Source organism: Heptranchias perlo, chromosome 15 (genome assembly GCF_035084215.1).
Source record: "Heptranchias perlo isolate sHepPer1 chromosome 15, sHepPer1.hap1, whole genome shotgun sequence".
NCBI classification, from domain to species: Eukaryota; Metazoa; Chordata; class Chondrichthyes; order Hexanchiformes; family Hexanchidae; genus Heptranchias; species Heptranchias perlo.
The window spans coordinates 56,459,946-56,484,292 of NC_090339.1; the positions used below are offsets into that span (position 1 = coordinate 56,459,946).

At 44.3% G+C, this 24,347-nt stretch overlaps 1 protein-coding gene across 1 annotated transcript in view; it reads right to left on the reverse strand.

The window, feature by feature from the left end:
• The window catches only part of radx (RPA1 related single stranded DNA binding protein), a 61,880-nt gene that overhangs the window by 24,230 nt on the left and 13,303 nt on the right, over nt 1-24,347 (reverse strand). Inside the window, exons 5-11 of the mRNA XM_067997293.1 lie at nt 23,276-23,384; nt 20,630-20,721; nt 20,386-20,508; nt 12,098-12,211; nt 7,632-7,799; nt 6,391-6,548; nt 2,011-2,204 (exon numbers count right to left, since the gene is read on the reverse strand). Coding sequence (XP_067853394.1) covers nt 2,011-2,204; nt 6,391-6,548; nt 7,632-7,799; nt 12,098-12,211; nt 20,386-20,508; nt 20,630-20,721; nt 23,276-23,384 — 958 coding nt within the window. The remainder of the gene's footprint in view (nt 1-2,010; nt 2,205-6,390; nt 6,549-7,631; nt 7,800-12,097; nt 12,212-20,385; nt 20,509-20,629; nt 20,722-23,275; nt 23,385-24,347) is intronic.

Here is a 24,347-nt window from a genome sequence, read left to right on the forward strand (position 1 = left end):
ATTACAACAGTGACTACGTTTCAAAAGTACTTCCATTGGCTGTAAAGCGCTTTGGGACATCTTGAGGTCATGAAAGGTGCTATATAAATGCAAGTCTTTCTCTTTTTTTTATTTTACAAGGAAGCACTGAGACGAGGACAGGCATGGGGGTGGAAGATGCAAATGGAGAGTCACCCTGGAATGTTCTGGTGTGGCAGAGGCCTTCAGGGCTCCTGGGAGCCCCCTCATCCAACAATGATGCATAGCGTGGGGGCAGGCTTTCAACTTGCCACCAGGGCATAAAGCTGGGGATCAAATGCCTATTGTAGAAATCGCCCAAATTTAACTTCCATTGAAATCAACTGAGGAGGTTTCTGGACGTTTCTATAATGGGCAGCTGATCCGCAACAAGTGCCAGGCAATGACCATCTCCAACAAGAGAGAATCTAACTACCTCCCCTTGACATTCAACGGCATTACCATCGCTGAATCCTCCACCATCAACATCCTGGGGGTCACCATTGACCAGAAACTTAACTGGACCAGCCACATAAATACTGTGGCTACAAGAGCAGGTCAGAGGCTGGGTATTCTGCGGCGAGTGACTCACCTCCTGACTCCACAAAGCCTTTCCACCATCTACATGGCACAAGCCAGGAGTGTGATGGAATACTCTCCACTTGCCTGGATGAGTGCAGCTCCAACAACACTCAAGAAGCTCGACACCATCCAGGGCAAAGCAGCCTGCTTGTTTGGCACCCCATCCACCACCCTAAATGTTCACTCCCTTCACCACCGGCGCATTGTGGCTGCAGTGTGCACCATCCACAGGATGCACTGCAGCAACTCGCCAAGGCTTCTTCGACAGCACCTCCCAAACCTGCGACCTCTACCACCTAGAAGGACAAGAGCAGCAGGTACATGGGAACAACACCACCTGCACGTTCCCCTCCAAGTCACGCACCATCCTGACTTGGAAATATATCGCCGTTCCTTCATCGTCGCTGGGTCAAAATCCTGGAACTCCCTTCCTAACAGCACTGTGGGAGAACCTTCACCACACGGACTGCAGCGGTTCAAGAAGGCGGCTCACCTTCTCAAGGGCAATTAGGGATGGGCAATAAATGCTGGTCTCGCCAGCGACGCCCACATCCCATGAACGAATAAAAAAAAAAGTTTTAAGCCTGGGCGCCATCTAGGGTTGCCCAACCTGACTGGGCGTATTCCTGGAGGTTTCAACACACGACTTCCAGCCTCCAACCGCCCCGCCTGGTCAAACAGCCTTTTCCCCCCACCTCCAATATTTTTATAACTAATAAACAAAAGCACTCAAAGAAAATTTAAAAAAACGCAATTCTTTTTAATGTCCCTATGACTTTCTTCCCTGGGTTGCTCGTGTCCGGGAGATTATTCGTTAATTGCCAGAGGCTCCAGGGCAATCGTGGAGAGTTGGCAACCCTAGCGGCAAGTCGAAAATCTACCTCAGCAAGTCCCAGCTGGCAAAGAAAAGAAATTAACTTAAAGAAAGAGGAAGTCCTACCTTCAGAAGAAGTCATTGTGATGATGCATAAATGGCTCCTTTTTTTAAAAAAAAAGCAGGTCGTCCCTATTTGTTTATTCCTCTTTCACATGTGTAAAAGAGTCGCAGAGAGCAATTCATTTTGTTCTCATCAAATGAGGGATGTCAAGGCAGGGCAGCTGGTCAACCCAATGTTAGCGTTACACCATGGGCTAGATGCAGGGTAAAGCTCTCTCTACTTTCCCAACTATGTGCCTTACACAGCAGGTTGACATCAACCTGTGCTTGTACTTGCCTCACGGGATAGTTAATTAAGGCTGCCCACAATTCAGTTTAGTTTGGATCCTTATAGCTGTCAGAGGAAGGAGAGTCTGTCCTGTCATGCGAGGGAAACTCGAGCTCATACGCTCAAGACGGGAGTGCTCGAGCTCACTTCACTACTTCCTCTGGCACATCCTGAATCCTGAACACACCACTCGCCCTGAACAGGCCGCTTTGCCCCGGTACAATACCTTAACACATAGTGTTTCAGCACTGGAGATGATTGCCTCCGCTGGCTCTTCACTGGCACAGCCTGAAGCTCCCCTGTTGAGTGGCTCGAACTGGTGTTTGTTTCCAGGTGTTCCTCAGGTCTGACTGGTGCTGAAGATGAGACTGAAAAAGCTTTGTCTTTCTGCAGGGACAGATCCTGTCTGTCTCGAGCCCCCTGTTCGTGACGAAGATCAATTTGAATTTGAGGTTATTCGTCTGACTGCACATCCGAGCAAACATTTTTAAGAACGATGTGTTTCTAACTCAAGAGAATGAACAAAACAAGGGAAATAAAACACACGGCACATTTAAAAGCCTTCATCTTTGGCTCTTGTGGGAAAATGTGAAATTATCCACTTTGGTAGGAAGAATAGAAAAGCAGAATATTTTTTAAAAGGTGAGAGACTAAGAAAGTTTGGTATTCAGGGGGATTTGGATGTCCTTGTACACGAATCACAGAAAGTTAACATGCAGGTACAGCAAGCAATTAGGAAGGCAAATTGTATGTTAGCCTTTATTGCAAGGGGGTTGGAGTACAATAGTAAGTAAGTCTTGCTGCAATTATATAAGGCTCTGATGAGACCACACCTGGAGTACTGTGTACAGTTTTGGACTCCTTACCTAAGGAAGGATATACTTGCCTTATAGGGGATGCAACAAAGGTTCACTAAATTGATTTCTGGGATGAGAGGTCCTATGAGGAGAGATTGAGTAAAATGGGCCGACATTCTCTGAAGATTAGAAGAATGAGAGGTGATCTCATTGAAACGTCTAAAATTCTTAGAGGGCTTGACAGGATAGATGCTGAGAGGCTGTTTCCTCTGGCTGAAGAGTCTAGACCTAGGGGTCATAGTCTCAAGATAAGGGATCGGCCATTTAGGACCGAAATGAGGAAAAATTTCTTCACTCGGCGGGTTGTGAATCTTTGGAATTCTCTACCCCAGAGGGCTGTGGACGCTCAGTCGTTGAGTATATTCAAGACTGAGGTCGATAGATTTTTGGACACTAAGGGAAACAGGGGAAATGGGGATGGGGAGGGAAAGTGGAGTTGAGGTAGAAGATCAGCCATGATCTTACTGAACGGTGGAGCGGTCTCGAGAGGCCATAAGGCTTATTCCTAGTCCCACTTCTTATGTTCTTATGTTTTCAATGTCCGATATGAACTGACCCTTCTTATCGAATCCACGTTCACTGCAACACGCCATTGCTATAGATTCACAATTACATGCACGAGGTTAGATTATCTTCTGATCCACAAGGAGACAGATTAGAGTGAAGAAGGGGCACTAAAACACCACAGATAACTTTTTACTAATATATTTATAAAATTATTCCTGTTCGAAGGCATCATGTGGGTTAGGGTTGCCAATCCTCCAGTATTGCCCAAGAATGAAAGATAAATCTCCTGGACACTGCTATGAGCAACTCAGCAGAAAATTCATAGGGGCGTTAAAAAAAAATGGTGTGTTTTTTTTACATTTTTTTGACACACTTTTGTTGACTGGTTATAAAAATATTGGAGATGTGAAAAATGGCTGTTTGACTGGGTGGAGCTGGAGGTCACGTGATGAAAACTCCAGGAATATGTCCAACCAGAGTTGGCAACCCTAATGTGGGTTAATGCACTGCTGAAGGTCCATTGCTCGGGAGCAGCTGCTGAGTTTCGCTGTATTTTGGGAGATGTACTGTGAATAAAGAAGAATTTCTGCTCCCCCATCCTTTGAAACTCTCCCCATCACAGCCAATCGCTAGCCACACAGCAATCTCACCAAACTGTAGTGCGTAGCCTTTCTGGGTGAACACAGGCGGAGGGAACAAATAAAAGGTAACACAAGAAACGGTCATTCCCCCAATCACTCCCACTCCTTCCATGGGCCATGCACAATTCACTGAAAAACTCAATCCAACAGAAAGACTTGCATTTATACAGTGCCTTTCATGACCTCAGGACATCCCAAAGCACTTTACAGCCAATGAAGTACTTTTGAACTGGAGTCGCTGTTGTAATGTAGGAAACGTGGCAGCCAATTTGCGCACAGCAAGATCCAACAAATAGTAATGTGATAATGACCAGATAATCTGCTTTTATTTTACGTGATGTTGGTTGAGGGATAATTATTGGCCAGGACACCGGGGAGAACTCCCCGGCTCTTCTTTAAAATAGTGCCACAGGATCTTTTATGTCCACCTGAGAGAGCAAGTCTCTGGAGTGAGACTTGAACCCCATGCCCTTCTGACTCAGAGGCATCCACTTAAAGAGATAGAAAACACAGCACGGTGAGGCCTGAGGGAAATCAGCTGCTGACTTAGGATTCCTCTGTTTATCTGTAGGAACCATAACATGATGGAACAGGAGCTCAACTTATCTTCCAGGACGGGCAGCTCACCTTTTCAAATCTGTGGGTGGTACTGGCACGTGACAGAGCAGCTTCTCAGGATTAAGTTTTTTTTTCAAAACCAGTTTAAACCAACGCCTTTAGGCCGAACTTTATCATTCCATCCTTTTGTTATTTACTTTGTAGCAGTGACGCAGTGGTCACAAGTCTGGAAGGATTGTTTATGAAACTATAAGGCACCAAAGATTTCTCAATCATATGTCATTCAGCAAAGCAAGCACACAGAAATGTAAATTGCTTTTGCTGTTTTTTTCCCTTTTATCAGATAATCACACGATAGAACTAAAGTCAATATAGGCATCGCTTGCACAGGAACAAATCAGGCTGTCTTATCTTTAAAAGCACAGCTAAATATGTCACATAAATTAAGTATGCAGCAATGCTTCATCGCCTCAAAATGAGTCTTTCTCTGTCATTGTTTGGGAGAACTGCTCCACACAATGGCCACTGGATGGAGTAAGAACAGAAAGACATAAGAATTAGGAACAGAAGTCGGCCACATGGCCCCTCGAGCCTGCTCCGCCATTCAATCAGATCATGGCTGATCTTCGGCCTCGACTCCACTTTCCTGCCCGATCCCCATATCCCTTGATTCCCTTAAGAGTCCAAAAATCTATCCATCTCAGCTTTGAATACATTCAACGACTCAGCATCCACAGCCCTCTGGGGTAGAGAATTCCAAAGATTCACAACCCTCTGAGTGAAGAAGTTCCTCCTCATCTCAGTTTTAAATGGTGGACATGTGCTTGCTTAGAAAAGCAGAAGAACTTGCATTAATCAAGCGCCTCATCATGTCCTCAGGATGTCATGGGGTCACAGTGTGGTGAGAGCACAAGGTCTGACCACGACTAACAAGGATGTCAAACGAGGTGGGGGGAAGGGGGGATTTCGAATGGTCGGTAGGCCCCAACGTCATGACTCCAGCCAGAACATCTACTATCGAGGGAAGGAAACAGGGTGTGTAGGAAGCAGGTAGGCTGTGGCCCGAGGTCCAAAATAAGAATCAGGCAGCTGCGAGTGGGTTGGATGGGTAGAGGGGATCCCAGGTGGATAACTTGAAAATTGGGTTGAAACACTTCAAAATTGGGGGGGAAAAAACAGGTGAAAATTGGGTGAGAAATAAAATGGCCAACTCATGCAACAGTGCCACTTACTGGTGAGAAGCCCATAATTACAGTGTGACATGTAACTGGTGACATAGGGTATTACCATTATAAAATGTTGACAAAGGATATTACCATTATAAAATGTTGACATAGGGCATTATCGTTTCAAAGGTTTACATAGGATATTACCATTATAAAATGTTGACATAGGGTATTACCACTATAAAATGTTGACATAGGGTATTTCCATTATAAAATGTTGACATAGGATTTAACCATTATAAAATGTTGACATAGGATTTAACCATTATAAAATGTTGACATAGGATATTACCATTATAAAATGTTGACATAGGATATTACCATTATAAAATGTTGACATAGGGTATTACCATTATAAAATGTTGACATAGGATTTAACCATTATAAAATGTTGACATAGGATTTAACCATTATAAAATGTTGACATAGGATATTACCATTATAAAATGTTGACATCGGGTATTACCATTATAAAATGTTGACATAGGGTATTACCATTATAAATGTTGAACAAATGTATGACACAGGAAGTAGGGTCAATATAGACAGGAAGTGCTCCCTATAGGGAAGACTTTTAATATATTACAGATAGAGCTAACATGATTTGTGAACGGTTCAGCACTAAATTGCTGGCAAGACCACTCTTGGTGACACCATGAAAATTACCTCAGGCCACACAAAAAGGAGGCAGTTTGCAGATTTGAAGGACGTGGTTGTCAACAGCGGTTACAGACATTGCTGCTTGGGTACAACTGGAGAAAGAGAAAGTCCTGAGACAACCCTACTCCTCTAGCTGATCTACATTAACTTCTCATACCTGCACTTGCTCCACTCCCAGCCTCCCAGTTGAGCTTGCGTGACAGACGTAGCGAACAGCAACAATGGTCCCCTGGAGGATAATCTGCCTGTGCTCTCTGTAATGCAGACTTTCAATCTCCTTCTTCAACTCACTTGTCGAGGTCAAGATAGGCTCAGCTGGAGAATTAAAACTTATTGCAGATATGAGATTAAACCACAACAAGCCTAAAAGTAAACCCAGCATTAAATAAAATAAATGAGTAATGCATTATCTGCGGCAAGATCACGTCTTGGCCTTCTGTTGATTCAGAGCCCAATCGCACTAGTGACAGGATTAATTCCGTACTCTTATCAAGAAAATCTTTGTTTAAAATGATGCATTTATAAAATGTATGTGACAACACAAGTAATAATTTTTATATGAATATGTCTGCGGATCAACATGATAAATACAGGGCACTCTCACTACACTGGAGATGCTCGTACCTTGGATAATCGCACTGACCCAGCAACAGACCGCAGAACTGGAAGGTGAAATCCTCAGCCAGCCCAAAGTGGTGAGGAGAGGGTCATTTATTAACCCCAATGGGTAGTGTTTGCTCTCAGTCCCTCTCTATGGTTCTTCATTCTCAGAAATTTTTAAATAAAATGGGGCAGAGGTCGGCAGGTCATTCTGCTTTCCTTTGCAAACCCTGATCTGATTGCCAAGGTCATACTCTCAAGGAAAGAAGGACTTGCATTTATATAGCGCCATTCACGTCCTCAGGACGTCCCAAAGCGCTTAACAGCCAACAAAGTACTTTTTGAAGCGTAGCCACTGTTGTGATGTAGGAAATGCGGCAGTCAATTTTCACACAGCAAGTTCGCACAAACGGTAATGTGATAATGACCAGATAATCAGCTTTTAGGTGTTGGTTGAGGGATAAATATTGGCCAGAACACCGGGGAGAACTCCCCTGCTCTTCTTTTAAATAGTGTCGTGGGATCTTTAACGTCCATCTGAGAGGGCAGACGGGGCCTCGGTTTAACGTCTCATCTGAAAGATGTATTTAATAGGAAGGCACATTGATGAGTCAAAGGGGAGTCGAAAGGACACCGAGCAAGGAAGCATTGCTGGTACACAGAGCAGCTGGGATGGATGTCCCAATTACTTAAGCTTTGCCGTATCCTGTTTTCCTTTATTATGTTAATTCAATACGACAGCAATTCACGGACAGTGCAGAGGATTTCAATGTTCAACGAGTCTAATATGATCCTTACCGTCAAGATTTTTACAGTAATCCTGAAATAGAGCCGGGGCCGGAGGGAATGAATAGTAGCCGCCAACTACAGACTTCTTCAGCACATCCTTCTCGCGCTGTCCCTTTATCCACTGAATGAAACGTTGCACTTTTGGATTCCGTGTGTATGGTTGGCCTTTGTGATACCCTGAAGATTAATATCAATATCAGAGATCTATCACCAGAATGGACCAGAGGAGATCAGTATAATGACGACATTGGCCGTTGCAGAACAATTATTAACATGCAGTGTTAACAACCCCATCATCTACACAAGGGCACATATAACAGACAGGTTCCTCGTCTCATTGCCTCAATGAGGACGCAGAGGAGATTTACTAGAATGATACCGGGGATGAGGGACTTCAGTTATGTGGGGAGACCAAAGAAGCTGGGATTGTTCTCCTTAGAGTGGAGAGGGTTAAGGGGAGATTTAAATAGAGGTGTTCAAAATTATGACAGGTTTTGATAGAGTAGATAGGAAGAAACTGTTTCCACTGGCAGGAGGGTCGGTAACCAAAGGACACAGATTTAAGATAATTGGCAAAAGAACCAGAGGGGGAGATGAGGAGACATTTTTTTTTACGCAGCGAGTTGTTATGATCTGGAATGCACTGCCTGAAAGGGTGGTGGAAGCAGATTCAATTGTAACTTTCAGAAGAGAAATGGATGTAGGCTTGAAAAGGAAAAATTTGCAGAGCTTTGGGGAAAGAGCAGGGGTGTGGGACTAATTGGATAGCTCTTTCAAAGAGCTGGCACAGTAACAATGGGCCGAATGGCCTCCTTCTATGTTGTAAGATTCTATGATCGAGCTACCAACCTGCAGCTTGTATAATTGGTTACTTGGGTTTGTCAATGTAGGCAATACTTTGAGCAAAAATTATTAATTCATAAAGATATCTAGCTTCAAGACAGCACAGTTACTGGTATATTTCACCGTTTAAAACTTCACTGTGGAACAAGAGAACAACCTTGTGGAAATATAAAGGATTATGGATGAATAGGAGTAATTAGTCTATAATTTAGTCCTCCAGGTTTCAAATGACAACACAGCCACAAGAGGGAAGCTCGAATGAATTGTGTGCCATTTGAATCTTATGATTAAATTACAGCCTTCTATTCATCCTCTACCATTTCTTCATAATATATATTTGCCACAGACTCAAAAATAAACAGCAATTCTAAGAACAGTTCAAAGCAATACTAAAATGAGGCTGATTGAAATAAGTCATCGCTGCAGAATAATAGATAGCTGAGTCACAGTTTAAAGAGAGCAGACTTAAAGAACTTGCATTTATATAGCGCTTTACACAATCTCAGGGCATCCCAAAGCATTTTACAGCCAATTAAGTACTTTTGAAGTGGAGTCACTGTTGTAATGGAGGAAACCCGGCAGCCAATTTACGCACAGCAAGATCCCACAAACAGCAATGTGCTAATCACCAGATAATCTTTTGTGATGTTAGGTGAGGGATAAATAATAGCCAGGACACCAGGGAGAACTCCCCTGCTCTTCTTCGAAATAGTGGCGTGGGATCTTTTGGGCTCGATATTAGGAGGGCTGCGGGTTCGCGGCGGGGGGGCGACTGGGCGCGTGGGTAACGCGCCCGGTGAAATCAGTCCGCCCCGCGCGCGATCGCAGGCTAATTGGATCCACTTACCTTGTCTTCCGGGTTCCCCGCTGCTGAGCTGCGCGTCAGGCGGACTGCGCATGCGCAGTGAGGTCTGTCAGCTGGAGGAGCTCTATTTAAAGGGGCAGTCCTCCTCTGACAGATGCTGCAACAAATAGGAAAAATTACAGCATGGAGCAGCCCAGGGAGAAGGCTGCTCCCAGTTTAATGATGCCTCACTCCAGGTACCATTGGATGGGGTGAGGAGGAGGGGGAGGACAGAGATCTTCCCCCCGACGGGCGGGAGGAAGCGGCCTGCCTCTGCCACCAAGAAGGCCTGGCTCGAGGTGGCAGAGGAGGTCACCCGCACCACCAACATATGGCCCACCTGCATACAGTGCAGGAGGCGCTGCAATGACCTCAGTAGGTCAGCCAATGTGAGTACACTTACTCATTCCCCTACACTCCGTCTGCCACATCACCGCCCCCACCCCACATCTCCTTCAGCACTGCCAACACTACTCTATCACGTCACTCCTCACACCCACTCAAACCTCATCCTCATCTTACCTGCACTTACTCACCTCGCCAGTACTCATCCCGCCACTACCACTCAACCCAATCCTCATACAATCTCATGGCTCTATCTCATACTCACCCTCTCATGCATCTCTTTCACGGTCAGCCTCACTCAACCTGCCACTACCTGTGCTGCTGCCACAGGGCATGCATCACATATGTGCAGTAGGCAGCGTAAGGCAAACATGTCATGAGCATGAAGGGGATGCACAGGGGTGTTTGAGGGTTTGTCATGGTTTTTACTTGTATTTAATTTCTGATCACCTCACATCACACATTATATTGGCACCACTACTGCCACGTCTTCGCGAATCTTGTCTGGTTTGTGCAATAATGCCCTTTCCTGAGGATCACAATGAAGACCCACAACTGATGCCACCCATTGTGTCACTGCAGAGTCGGTGTAGGTGTATTTGCAGGGCTCTTTTGTGCAGATGGCTGAGAGACGTCGGCGATGTCCCCGGTGGCACCCTGGAAGGATGCGGAGGAGAAGTTGTTGAGGGCAGTGGTGACTTTGACAGCGACAGGTAAGAAGATGGTGCTCGGGCCAGCCAGGAGCAGCTCGGCATGAAGGAGGCTGCAGATGTCCACGACTACATGTCGAGTGATTCTGAGCCTCCATGTGCACTGCTGCTCAGAGAGGTCCAGGAAGCTGAGTCTCGGTCTGTGGACCCTGTGGCGAGGGTAGTGCCCCCTGTGACGCATCTCTCTCTGCGGTTGCCCTCCCTCCTGCTGTGCAGGTGGATGTGTCACAGCACTGTGTTGTGGAGCTCCACGTGTCAGAGGTGGACGGCTTGGCCAGCGAGGCTGGTGATGCTGTTCGCCCTCCGAGGAGGTCATGACTGCAGCTAAGGCAGCCCCCATCCGGAAGATGTACATCTGAGGGGGTCCGCAAGGTAGGTACATGTCTCTGGACCCCGGGGTAAGTGTGCAAGTTGGTGAATTTGATTGTCAGGAGGAAGGTGGTGGAGGCCAAACTCTGTCCCATGTGACAGAGTGGCCTCCTGCAATGAGTGAGGGTCTCCCCCCATCCCCCCACCTGTTGAATGGACCTTTGCAGCTGCCACAGGCTGATGGCTGCAACATGTCCGTTTGAACTGGGAGTGTTTCCCCCAGTATGAGAAACAGTCTCAGTTCATTGCAAAATCCCATCGCTGCTAAAATATCACGTTAATCAGGTCTGTAAACGACCTGAAATAGCAAGATAAATACTGTTAAGTGGCACCCCGCCGGCTTTAACTGCCTGCGGGAGTCCCACATGCGGGGGCTGCGCACATCATGGGGAACCCGGAAGTGGGCGGGTTGGAGCCGGGCTCCCGACCCGCTCCGGGATTCCCCGATTTTCGGAGCCCCCCCCGCCAGGAACGCACCCGATAGCGGGTGCTAATATCGGGCCCTTTATGTCGAACTGAGGGAGCCTCGGTTTAATGTCTCACTCCCTCAGTACTGCACTGGAGTGTCAGCCTAGATTACGCGCTCAAGTCTCTGGAGTGGGACTTGAACCAACAACCTTCCGACTCAGAGGTGAGAGTGTTATTACTGAGCCATGCTGACACCTACCAGTTATTGGTAGGGTTTGGGATTCACTGGAAAGTTTGATAAGGAAATTATTTTTTACAATAGTAAAGCAGAATTTAAGAAAAAGAAACACAGCCTGGTATAGAATATGTTGGAATTTCTTTGTCCTGAGCACTGTGGCAATGGACCTTGTTTAATTGAAATCTAACATCAAAATTCACAAACAGCATTTTTGAACAAAGAACTTTAAAGCATCAAAATAACTTGTGGCAGCAACTAAGTGACGATAAAAGACATCTGTTTTGTATTTTTGTCTGGTTTACTGAAGTACGGTGTTAAATGCTTTAGTAAAATAAAAAGAATTCATGTTGTTTGAACTTGGATCTATAATGTACAAAAGCAACAGTAGATCACACAAGGCAAGGGACATTCAGCTTCATTACAAAGCAGCTCAACGCGATAAATCCAACTTGTAAAAATAAGGCACCTGTGAGGGTTTGGACAGGGTTCTGAATCGCAGGATGTTGCGAGAATCCTTGAGTTTCGTAAGACGATACTAGAATTTTCTCCAATTACCACACCAGAATCAGAAACAAAGCCTCTACTGTCAAAGGTTTACAGATGTGACCCAGTGGTACAACACGTGAAATGGTGGAAGTTTATTAGATATGCTCAGAGACAAAAGATTACATAATGTTCCCATAACAACCTCGATTATATAAGTTCTATTATAACCCACCTGAGATATATATCTGACTTTCGTTGGAGGTTGTGAGATAGGGAACATTGGTGATAGCCCCAGCAGGACGGAATTCTCGGACGACCCTCATCTGTGTGCACACCAAGTAAGTCACTGCAAGAAAAAAGCATTTGTATATGTTGAGGTAAGCGTTAATGTTCCACAGTATTAATGTATACCAGTCCATTTCCCATGGCATTGGACAGGGAGTCAACACCGAGTGTGGTCTTTGGGTGATGGGGGGGGGGGGGTGGGAGATGATTGGACCGGGGTGCGCAGGCGTGATTCAATCCCCATTCTGAAGCCCGAGGGGTATAAATTCATTGGCGCCCGGTTTCGACTGCCCGAATCAGGAGGCCTGAGGCCGGCCCGACACTGGGCCTCAGGCCTCATTAATATTAATTGGGTGAGCAGCCAAAACTTGTCGCGCGTCCGCAGGCAGCTCATCCATTTGAAGAAATTAATTTCAGGCCGCTTGCCTCGCCGGCAGTGGCCCGAAAATAAGTCCCGAGGGCGGGGTGGGGTGGATGGTGCGTCAATGTTTGGGGGGGGGGGGGGGGGCGGGTCAATCGATGTCCTGTGGAGTCGGGGAAGCACTCCCGCTCCTCCTACTCCACAACAACAAACCTTTCAACAACACGTTTTGGTGGTGTTTGCCCAGCAGCCGCTTAAGAAACCCGAGCGCAGCAGACCTGGATCCAGCTCTGTGACATCGAATATCGGGGAAGAGGCAGAAGAGGTACTGGGCCCTTTATTTACATATATAAGGAGACGGATGGTTGCTTGAGGCGGCTGCCAGTGATGCCTGAAAAATGGCCCAACCCAATATCGGGTTAGACGTCTTCAGGCACGGGACATTAGTCCCCAAAATTGGACCAAACAGGCACAACGAGGTCCAATTTCTACCTCCTCCTTTTTATATCGTGCTGTGATTTTACATTATTATAACTATACTTTGATCTTATATTTTCCATTTGAATACAACATGTACAGCAATTGGCAGGTCATCTCTTCGAGTGTCCTCACAGAACTACAGGGCAGAAGGAGGCCAGAGAAGGAGAGCTGGACTTAGCTCAGGAGCTACTCCAGGCTGAGGAGCTGGAAGTTGCAAAACAGAGGTGCTACAGTGCCATCAATGGCTTGAGGGCGTAATTACAGCGTAACAAGTTTACATAGTGTCTATTATAAATACGGACACAGGAATTCATAATGGAGAGGGTGTGCGTGCTAATGTAAGATTTTTAATGTATAATGCTTAGGTGTCCCGTGACAACTTTCACAGGTAGTGTTGGGTCCGGGGCCCAGTTACAATGTTTAGCTGTGTTTCACCTGGCCTGTCCCATTAAGGCCCCTGCTCCGTTCCTGCCTGTGGGCAAATGGTCTAAATAGGCACATTCTGAGGTCAAACAGGGGCTAATTGTTGAGCGAGGTTTCTGTAGGTTGGCGGCTGCTTATAAATCCCTGGTTCCTGCACTTGGTGGGGGGTGGCGGCGGGGGAGGAGATGTCAGGTTACCAAGATTTAAAAAAACAAACACCAGCAGGAAGTGACTGGCTTTGGCGTAACCTTAAAATTAGAGCTAGGCCATTCAGGGGTGATGTCAGGAAGCATTTCTTCACACAATAGGTAGTGGAAATATGGAACTCCCTCCCCCCAAAATCTGTTGAGGCTGGGTGTTAATTGAAAATGTCCAAACTGAGATTGATAGATTTTTGTTAGGTAAGGGTATTAAGGGATATGGAAAAAATGTGGTTAAATGGAGTTGAGTTATAGACCAGTCATGATCTAACTGAATGGCAGAACAGGCTCGAGGGGCTGACTGGCCTACTCCTGTTCCTATGTTTCTCTTATTTTACTTTTTAAAAAAAAAATGTTGTTGAGTTGAAGTGTGATGCCTGAAGTGTGACAGAGTCAGGCCATTTACAAGATAATAGGAAGAGAGAAAGGATCGATCAGTGCTATTTGCCGGTAATCTACAGCAGATTGCTTTTCTCTAATCTTCCAGCATCACTACGGTTTTAAAAACGGTACCATTAGGGAAATAGATTCAGCTGTCGACCTCTCTGCATTCAGGCTGCAGAATAAGGACTAAACAGTTCAGAAAAAATAAAATACTCCTTTTACTCAATGTTCATACAAACACCCATTCACCATCTACAGAACGAGCACCAAAGGTCAAACTTCATTTTTCTGGATCTAAGTAATGACAACATCAATTTACATTTATATTGTGCCTTTAACATAGTAAAACTTCCCAAGGCGCTTCCCAGGAGCGTAATTTGATACCAAGCCAAAGAAGGACACACTAGGACAGGTGACCAAACACTTGGTCAAACAGGTAGGTTTTAAGAAGGGTCTTAAAGGAGGAGAGAGAGGTGGCGAAGCAGAGAGGTTGGCTACACAGACTTTAAAATACAAGGTAGGAGTGATTTACATTACTGGTAAACTCAAAGAGGGTTGCAGATGGTGACAGAGTAGGACGAGCTGGGCAGATAGCTGTTGGGTGTAGTTCAATGCAGAGTGATGCTTAGTAGTACATATTGACGAAGTTAAAAAAAAAGGCTTGCCTTATTATATGGCAAGATTCTCGAGAGATCCAGGAGTGCAGATACTAAACAATTTTAAAAGGTAGCAGTGCAGGAAGAAAAGATGACAAAAAGGCGAATGGGACTCTGGGTTTTGCAGTTTGGGGCACTGAATATTAAAACAAAAAAGTGATGGCGAATTTTCACAAGATCCCAGTTAGTCCAGATGAAATACTGCCTGCTTTTGTGGGCGCCCCAAAGGATAATAACATAAGAAACAGGAGCAGGAATAGGCCATACATCCTCTCAAGCCTGCTCCGCCATTCAATAAGATCATGGCTGATCTTCTACCCCAACTCCACTTTCCCACCTGATCCCTGTATCCCTCGAATCCCCTAGAGTCCAAAAATCTATCTATTTCAGCCTTGAATATATTCAATGGCTCAGCATCCACAGCCCTCTGGGGTAGAGAATTCCAAAGATTCACAACTCTGAGTGAAGAAATTCCTTCTCATCTCAGACTTAAATGGCCGACCCCTTATTCTGAGACTATGCCCCCTAGTTCTAGACTCTCCAGCCGGGGGAAACAACCTCTTGGCATCTAACCTGTCAAGCCCCTTCAGAATCTTGTATGTTTCGATGAGATCACCTCTCAATCTTCTAAACTCCAGAGAGTATAGGCTCAGGGAAGATTCACTAGAATGATGTCAGGAATAAGAACTGATAGTTAAGAAGATAGGCTCAAAAAATCGGGGTTTATTTCCAATGGAATTAGAGAAGGTTAAAGGACGACCTAATAGAGGTTTACAAAATCATGAATGGTTTATGAAAGGATAAATAGTGAAATATTGTTTCACTGGTTAACAAATTGGCCGCAAGGGGGCATATATTCCAATTTTATCAATTCATGAATTCACGAGTGCCTGCTGATGTCCAGTTTCTCCATGTACTTATTAATTTGCTGGTGCTCAGTTATTTTCATCACACAGCGATGTCTGCTGTTCTATTCATTTATGAGTTCACTGGTGCCCATTGCTCTATTGCTTCTAAAATTTGCTCTCCTGATTCCTACTCCGTGCCCTGCACTATTACTTTGTCATGATGTGGAGATGCCGGTGATGGACTGGGGTTGACAATTGTAAACAATTTTACAACACCAAGTTATAGTCCAGCAATTTTATTTTAAATTCACAAGCTTTCGGAGGCTATCTCCTTCCTCAGGTGAACGATGTGGAAACATCGTTTACTTTGTGACTAGGGCTGACTGCACAATCTTGGCTGCATTGTTGATCATTGTTGTGGGGGAATGGTTGTGGATGTGGTTCATGTTTGTTTGTGGGATGAGTTTTCCTTAGATTGTACAGTTTTAAAACGAAAAAAAAAACGCATTTTGTTCTAATTTAAGTTCCCCACTTCACTGAGTTAATTTTTAATCTCTGCTATTACACTAACAGCTTCTGCTGCCCATTTTTTTAGGGTGCGCTGTCATCACATTCTTTGGGTACATTGAGATGAAGCTTTTCAAGACTACAGGCTTTAACTCCCCTGTGTGAAACCATGCGAGATCCACATATGCACACACACACATATTCATGTGAAGTTGTTCTTGCTAAAGGTGGTACATGAAAAGAAGTTGTTGTTCTGGTTAAATGTGATCTATAAATACAAGTTGTTGTTGTTAAAGGTGATGCAGGTTATTGTTAAAGGCCCTATATAAATGCAAGTTATTGTTGAAGGCCCTAAATAAATGCAAGTTATAGTTAAAGGCTCGATATAAATGCAAGTTATTGTTGAAGGCCTGATATAAATGCAAGTTATTGTTAAAGGGCCCTATGTAAATGCAAGTTATTGTTATAGGCCCTGTGTAAATGCAAGTTATTTTTAAAGGCCCTATATAAATGCAAGTTATTGTTAAAGGGCCCTATGTAAATACAAGTTATTGTTAAAGGCCCTGTGTAAATGCAAGTTATTGTTAAAGGCGCTATATAAATGCAAGTTATTGCTGAAGGCCATATACACATGCAAGTTATTATTGAAGGCGTTATTTTTTTTATTATTCGGTCATGGGATGTGGGCGTCGCTGGCGAGGCCGGCATTTATTGCCTATCTCTAATTGCCCTCGAGAAGGTGGTGGTGAGCCGCCTTCTTGAACCGCTGCAGTCCATGTGGTGACGGTTCTCCCACAGTGCTGTTAGGTAGGGAGTTCCAGGATTTTGACCCAGCGACGATGAAGGAACGGCGATATATTTCCAAATCGGGATGGTGTGTGACTTGGAGGGGAACGTGTAGGTGGTGTTGTTCCCATGTACCTGCTGCTCTTGTCCTTCTAGGTGGTAGAGGTTGTGGGTTTGGGAGGTGCTGTCGAAGAAGCCTTGGCGAGTTGCTGCAGTGCATCCTGTGGATGGTACACACTGCAGCCACGGTGCGCCAGTGGTGAAGGGAGTGAATGTTTAGGGTGGTGGATGGGGTGCTAATCAAGCAGGCTGCTTTGTCCTGGATGTTGTCGAGCTTCTTGAGTGTTGTTGGAGCTGCACTCATCCAGGCAAGTGGAGAGTATTCCATCACACTCCGACTTGTGCCTTGTAGATGGTGGAAAGGCTTTGGGGAGTCAGGAGGTGAGTCACTCTCCGCAGAATACCCAGCCTCTGACCTGCTATTGTAGCCACAGTATTTATGTGGCTGGTCCAGTTATGTTTCTGGTCAATGGTGACCCCCAGGATGTTGATGGTGGGGGATTCGGCGATGGTAATGCCGTTGAATGTCAAGGGGAGGTGGTTAGACTCTCTCTTGTTGGAGATGGTCATTGCCTGGCACTTGTCTGGCGTGAATGTTACTTGCCACTTATCAGCCCAAGCCTGGATGTTGTCCAGGTCTTGCTGCATGCGGGCTCGGACTGCTTCATTATTTGATGGTTTGCGAACGGAACACTGTGCAATCATCAGCGAACATCCCCATTTCTGACCTTATGATGGAGGGAAGGTCATTGATGAAGCAGCTGAAGATGGTTGGGCCTAGGACACTGCCCTGAGGAACTCCTGCAGCAATGTCCTGGGGCTGAGATGATTGGCCTCCAACAACCACTATCATCTTTCTTTGTGCTAGGTATAACTCCAGCCACTGGAGAGTTTTCCCCGATTCCCATTGACTTCAATTTTACTTGGGTTCCTGGTGCCACAGTCGGTCAAATGCTGCCTTGATGTCAAGGGCAGTCACTCTCACCTCACCTCTGGAATTCAGCTCTTTTGTCCATGTTTGGACCAATGCTGTAATGAGGTCTGGAGCCGAGTGGTCCCGGCGGAACCCAAACTGAGCATCGGTGAGCAGGTTATTGGTGAGTAAGTGCCGCTTGATAGCACTGTCGACGACACCATCCATCACTTTGCTGATGATTGAGAGTAGACTGATGGGGCGGTAATTGGCCGGATTGGATTTGTCCTGCTTTTTGTGGACAGGACATACCTGGGCAATTTTCCACATTGTCGGGTAGATGCCAGTGTTGTAGCTGTACTGGAACAGCTTGGCTAGAGGCGCAGCTAGTTCTGGAACACAAGTCTTCAGCACTACAGCCGGGATGTTTTCGGGGCCCATAGCATTTGTTGTATCAACTTGCATTTATATAGCGCCTTTAATGCAGTAAAATTTCCCAAGGCACTTCGCAGGAGCGTTATCAAACATAATTTGACACCGAGCCACATAAGGAGATATTAGGACAGGTGACCAAAAGCTTGGTCAAAGAGGTAGGTTTTAAGGAGTGACTTAAAGGAGAGAGAGGTAGAGAGACGGAAAGGTTCAGGGAGGGAAACTTTCTATACTTTCTCACCTATCTGCCCTCAAGCCCTCTCCAAGCTCATCTTTATCATGAGACCCACCTCCTGCTCCTTCGACCCTACTCTCTCCAAATTCCCGACCACCCAACTTCCCTTCCTGGCCCCCATGTTAGCTGATATTGTTAACGGTTCCCTCTCCTCAGGTACTGTCCACCTCCCCTTCAAATCTGCCGTCATCACCTCCCTCCTCAAAAAAACCTACCCTTGACCCCTCTGTTCTTGCAAACTATCCAAGGCGCTATATAAATGCAAGTTATTGTTAAAGGCGTTATATAAATGCAAGTTATTGTTAAAGGCATTATATAAATGCAAATTATTGTTAAGGGCGCTATATAAATGCAAGTTATTGTTAAAGGCGTTATATAAATGCAAGTTATTGTTAAAGGCGTTATATAAATGCAAGTTAATGTTAAAGGCGCAATATAAATGCAAGTTATTGTTAAAGGTCCTATATAAATGCAAGTTATTGTTAAAGGCATTATATAAATGCAAGTTATTGTTAAAGGCGCTATATAAATGCAAGTTATTGTTAAAGGCGTTATATAAATGCAAGTTATTGTTAAAGGCGTTATATAAATGCAAGTTATTGTTAAAGGCGCTATATAAATGCAAGTTATTGTTAAAGGCGCTATATAAATGCAAGTTATTGTTAAAGGCGTTATATAAATGCAAGTTATTGTTAACGGCGTTATATAAATGCAAGTTATTGTTAAAGGCCCTATATAAATGCAAGTTATTGTTAAAGGCCCCATATAAATGCAAGTTATTGTTAACGGCGTTATATAAATGCAAGTTATTGTTAAAGGCCCTATATAAATGCAAGTTATTGTTAAAGGCCCCATATAAATTCAAGTTATTGTTAAAGGCCCTATATAAATGCAAGTTATTGTTAAGGGCGTTATATAAATGCAAGTTATTGTTTAAGGCGTTATATAAATGCAAGTTATTGTTAAAGGTCCTATATAAATGCAAGTTATTGTTAAAGGCGTTATATAAATGCAAGTTATTGTTAAAGGTCCTATATAAATGCAAGTTATTGTTAAAGGCGCTATATAAATGCAAGTTATTGTTAAAGGTGTTATATAAATGCAAGTTATTGTTAAAGGTCCTATATAAATGCAAGTTATTGTTAAAGGCGTTATATAAATGCAAGTTATTGTTAAAGGCGTTATATAAATGCAAGTTATTGTTAAAGGTCCTATATAAATGCAAGTTATTGTTAAAGGCGTTATATAGATGCAAGTTATTGTTAAAGGTCCTATATAAATGCAAGTTATTGTTAAAGGTGTTATATAAATGCAAGTTATTGTTAAAGGCATTATATAAATGCAAGTTATTGTTAAAGGCGTTATATAAATGCAAGTTATTGTTAAAGGCCCTATATAAATGCAAGTTATTGTTAAAGGCCCCATATAAATGCAAGTTATTATTAAAGGCGTTATATCAATGCAAGTTATTGTTAAAGGCATTATATAAATGCAAGTTATTGTTAAAGGCGTTATATAAATGCAAGTTATTGTTAAAGGCTCTATATAAATGCAAGTTATTGTTATAGGCGTTATATAAATGCATGTTATTATTAAAGGCGTTATATCAATGCAAGTTATTGTTAAAGGCGTTATATAAATGCAAGTTATTGTTAAAGGCCCTGTATAAATGCAAGTTATTGTTAAAGGCGTTATATAAATGCAAGTTATTGTTAAAGGCGTTATATAAATGCAAGTTATTGTTAAAGGTCCTATATAAATGCAAGTTATTGTTAAAGGCGTTATATAAATGCAAGTTATTGTTAAAGGCGCTATATAAATGCAAGTTATTGTTAAAGACCCTATAAAAATGCAAGTTATTTTTAAAGGTGCTCTATAATTGCAAGTTGCTCTTGTTGGTATTCCGGTTAGTTAAATAGTTTAATTTCTGAAAGGCAAAACTTTACTTACTTGGATGGATCTGTTGAAAAGTTTCTGGTTGTGAAGTTGCAAACAGCTCAAGGACAAAAGGTTGTTCAGTGCTGCCATCTAAAGCATGAACCCAGCGGTACAGGTAGAAATCCTCACTGCCACCTGTTCCAGGACAAAGGGGGAAATAGAGTTAAACACAGTCTTTTAATGATTGTGGCAGAGCAACAGCCACCAAAACTGAACTGGTAATTCCATCCGCCACCAAAATACTTTGAAAGATTACCTTCCCTTCTTATTCTTTGACATCTTCCCACAAAGGTGACGAGTCCAATAACGTCACATGTGTAAGCATCTGGCAGTTTATCCAATTCCAGCCTAAAGAGACAAATTAAGGTGAAACATCCATGCAGAACATTCCCTAGAACTGACTGAGCCAATATAAATGTACTGTTGGCTGACTTACCAGAAAAAGAACTGCTGCTGGCTGTGCCTGTAGCGTTTCTTTTCTGAACATGAGTCCAGTTACCAGCAGAAACTGTACTTTATTTACACAAATGTAAGGAATCTTACAACACCAGGTTATAGTCCAACAGTTTTATTTGAAAATCACAAGCTTTCGGAGATTATCACCTTCGTCAGGGGAGTGAGTGAATGAGAGGTTCTCAAATCGCATATCTTATATTAGGCTGGGAATCAAAGGTGTTGTTGGTGTTCAGACAGGTTAGCCACGGAAAACAGTATGTCCCAGTATACTGAATACACAAGAGTCAAATTACACAGACAAGGAGAGAAAGAGACCCGAGAGGCAGTGAGAGAGAGAGAGAGAGAGAGAGAATGCCCAGTTGTATTAAAAACAGATAACTTTTTTTTTTCCGCTGGTGGGGTTACGTGTAGCGTGACATGAACCCAAGATCCCGGTTGAGGCCGCCCTCATGGGTGCAGAACTTGGCAATCAATTTCTGCTCGACGATTTTGCGTTGTCGTGTGTCTCGAAGGCCGCCTTGGAGAATGCTTACCCGAAGATCAGTGGCTGAATGTCCTTGACTGCTAAAGTGTTCCCTGACTGTTCCTCGTAAGAACGGGATATGACGCTCGACTTGTCGATTGACAGTTCCGACGGGCCACAGTGAAGAATCGCATAGACCTCCTCAGAAGACAAACACGGGACGCAACCAACAGAGTACCCTTCGTCGTCCAGTACTTCCCCGGAGCGGAGAAACTACGCCATGTTCTCCGCAGCCTTCAACATGTCATCAATGACGACGAACACCTCGCTAAGGCCATCCCCACGCCTCCACTACTCGCCTTCAAACAGCCACCCAACCTCAAACAGACCATCGTTCGCAGCAAATGACCCAGCTTTCAGGAGAACAGCGTCCACGACACCACACAACCCTGCCACGGCAACCTCTGCAAGACATGCCAGATCATCGACACAGATACCACCATCACACGAGAGGACACCACCCACCAGGTACATGGTTCATACTCCTGTGACTCGGCCAATGTTGTCTACCTCATACGTTGCAGGAAAGGATGCCCCGCATGGTTCATTGGCGAGACCATGCAGACACTGCGACAACGGATGAACGGACACCGCGCAACAATCGCCAGACAGGAGGGTTCCCTCCCAGTCGGGGAACACTTCAGCAGTCAAGGACATTCAGCCACCGATCTTCGTGTCCACCCCAGTCCATCACCGGCATCTCCACATCATGACCGAGAGCTGGAAAGTGGGATTAAGCTGGATAGCTCTTTTTCAGCCGGCACGGACTTGATGGGCTGAATGGCCTCCTTCTGTGCCATAATTTTCTTTGATTCTATGATTCTTTGTAACAAAAGATCATCTCCTCTGTGTAAGAGATAAGATCCGTGTGGATGTCAACTCTAATACTGGCAGGAAAACACTATTAAAACAAAAAAAAGAGTCGAAGAGGGAGCAAATTGAGGAGGAAAGCTGGCCACAGATTATGTCACATAATGGCATTTGAACTCATGACTTCTGGGTTGCTTGTCCAGTAGCATGACCACCACACGACCATACCCCATAGACCCTGGGATCTGAGCAATAACCTAGGGTGAAACATCAGTGCAATCTTAAGGGAGTGCTGCAATGTCAGATGTGCCATCTGTCAGATGATGCACTAAAGCCCACCTGCCTGTTCAGATGGACATAGAAGATCCCATGTCATTATTTGAAGAAGAGCAGGAGAGTTCCCCTCGTGTCCTGGCCAACATTTCTCCCTCAAATTACACAACCACCATGAAAACAGAATAAATGGTCATTTATATCACTTGCTGTTTGTGGGATCTTGCTGTTCACAAACTGGCTGCTCTGTTTGCCTACAAAACAGCAGCGACTAGACTTCAAAATGTAATGAACTGGTTGTGGAGCACTTTGGGATGTCCTGATAAGGTGCCACTTAAATGCAAGTCCTTTAATTACTTCACCCTTTCACGTGTAGTAAACGGTTTACACAATGAGTGTTCACTCCTTCCATTAAAATTCTACCTCACCAACTGAATTGATCGTGATGCTACAGCAGGACTAAGAGGAGGAAAAAGCAGAAATAGTAATTTGGATGACATTCTGAACAGTGATGGAGACAATCTCAAATACGTGTTACTTTGTTGAATAAGCAGAAGACATGTCACAGCCAACAGAGTGTTAATGTTAAACATCTCTTCAAACCGGGTAAACTAGATAACCTATGAGCACTGGATGATAAAGATTTCGACTGTGAGGGAGATTGTACATCACTGCACACTGTGCCATAACCAGCACATTAAAAGTTTATGGTTTTATAACAAGCATGGAAACATGAAAAATATGGACATGGTTCCACACACACAGCACAATGCTAGCTTCCAAGGTTAGACATGTTTGCTGTCATTGAGTTTTAAATTGAATATAATACCGGAACAGTACCTTGTGATGAAATTATACTTAATATCAGGCAACATCCACTCTGGTTTGATTTGCTCAGTTGGCACAATCTGGATTTCAGCGCGAGGATCCCGGGGATTCAGGCAGATCTCTGAAACACATCACATCCAACAGAATGTAAATCGAACTTCCTGAAAATATGTTTTTTTGGGAGTGGTCAGTTGGGTGCCTGACACATGTGGAAACCCATCATCGTGCTGCACCAAGCCGAGCTGTTGAGAAACCCGTGTAGCTGGAGTTTGCCCAATGTGGTGTATACACACTCGCTCCCTGGAGAGACATGTCCAACTTAAAGAAAGAACTTGCATTTATATGGCGCCTTTCATGACTTTAGGATGTCCCAAAGCACTTCACAACCAATGAAGAACTTTTTGAAGTGTAGTCACTGTTGTAATGTAGGAAATGCGGCAGCCAATTTGCACACAGCAAGATCCCACAAGCAGCAATGTGATAATGACCAGATAATCTGTTTTGGTGATGTTGGTTGAGGGATAAACATTGGCCATGTGCAGAGAGCTTAGGTTTTTGGTTGGCGAGGACCAAGGCTTAGGAACCCTGCAAGTGTATGGAGGAATCCTGTTAGGCTACATGTTGTAGCTGGTTGAAGTCCATCAGCACAGAATGCCAGTAAGTTTCTCGCTACTTGCCCAGCTAGGACCACCCTACCTATTTGGGTATTGTGTGTCAGCCGTGGCTCAGTGGGTAGCACTCACGCCTTTGAATCAAGAAGGTTATGGGTTCAAGCCTCACTCCAGAACTTAAGCACATAATCTAGTCTTACACTCCAGTGCAGTACTGAGGGAGTGCTGCACTGTCGGAAGTACCATTTTTTGGATGAGACGTTAAACCGAGGCCCTCTCAGGTGGACACAAAAGACCTTATGGCACTATTGAAAGAAGAGCAAGTGAGTTCTCCCCGAAGTACTGACCTACATTTATCCCTCATACAACACCTAAAATAGATGTTCTGGTCATTTGTTTCACCTCAGACATTGCAGCACTCCCTCAGTACTGCACTGAAGTGTCAGCATAGATTTTGTGCTCAAGTCTCTGGC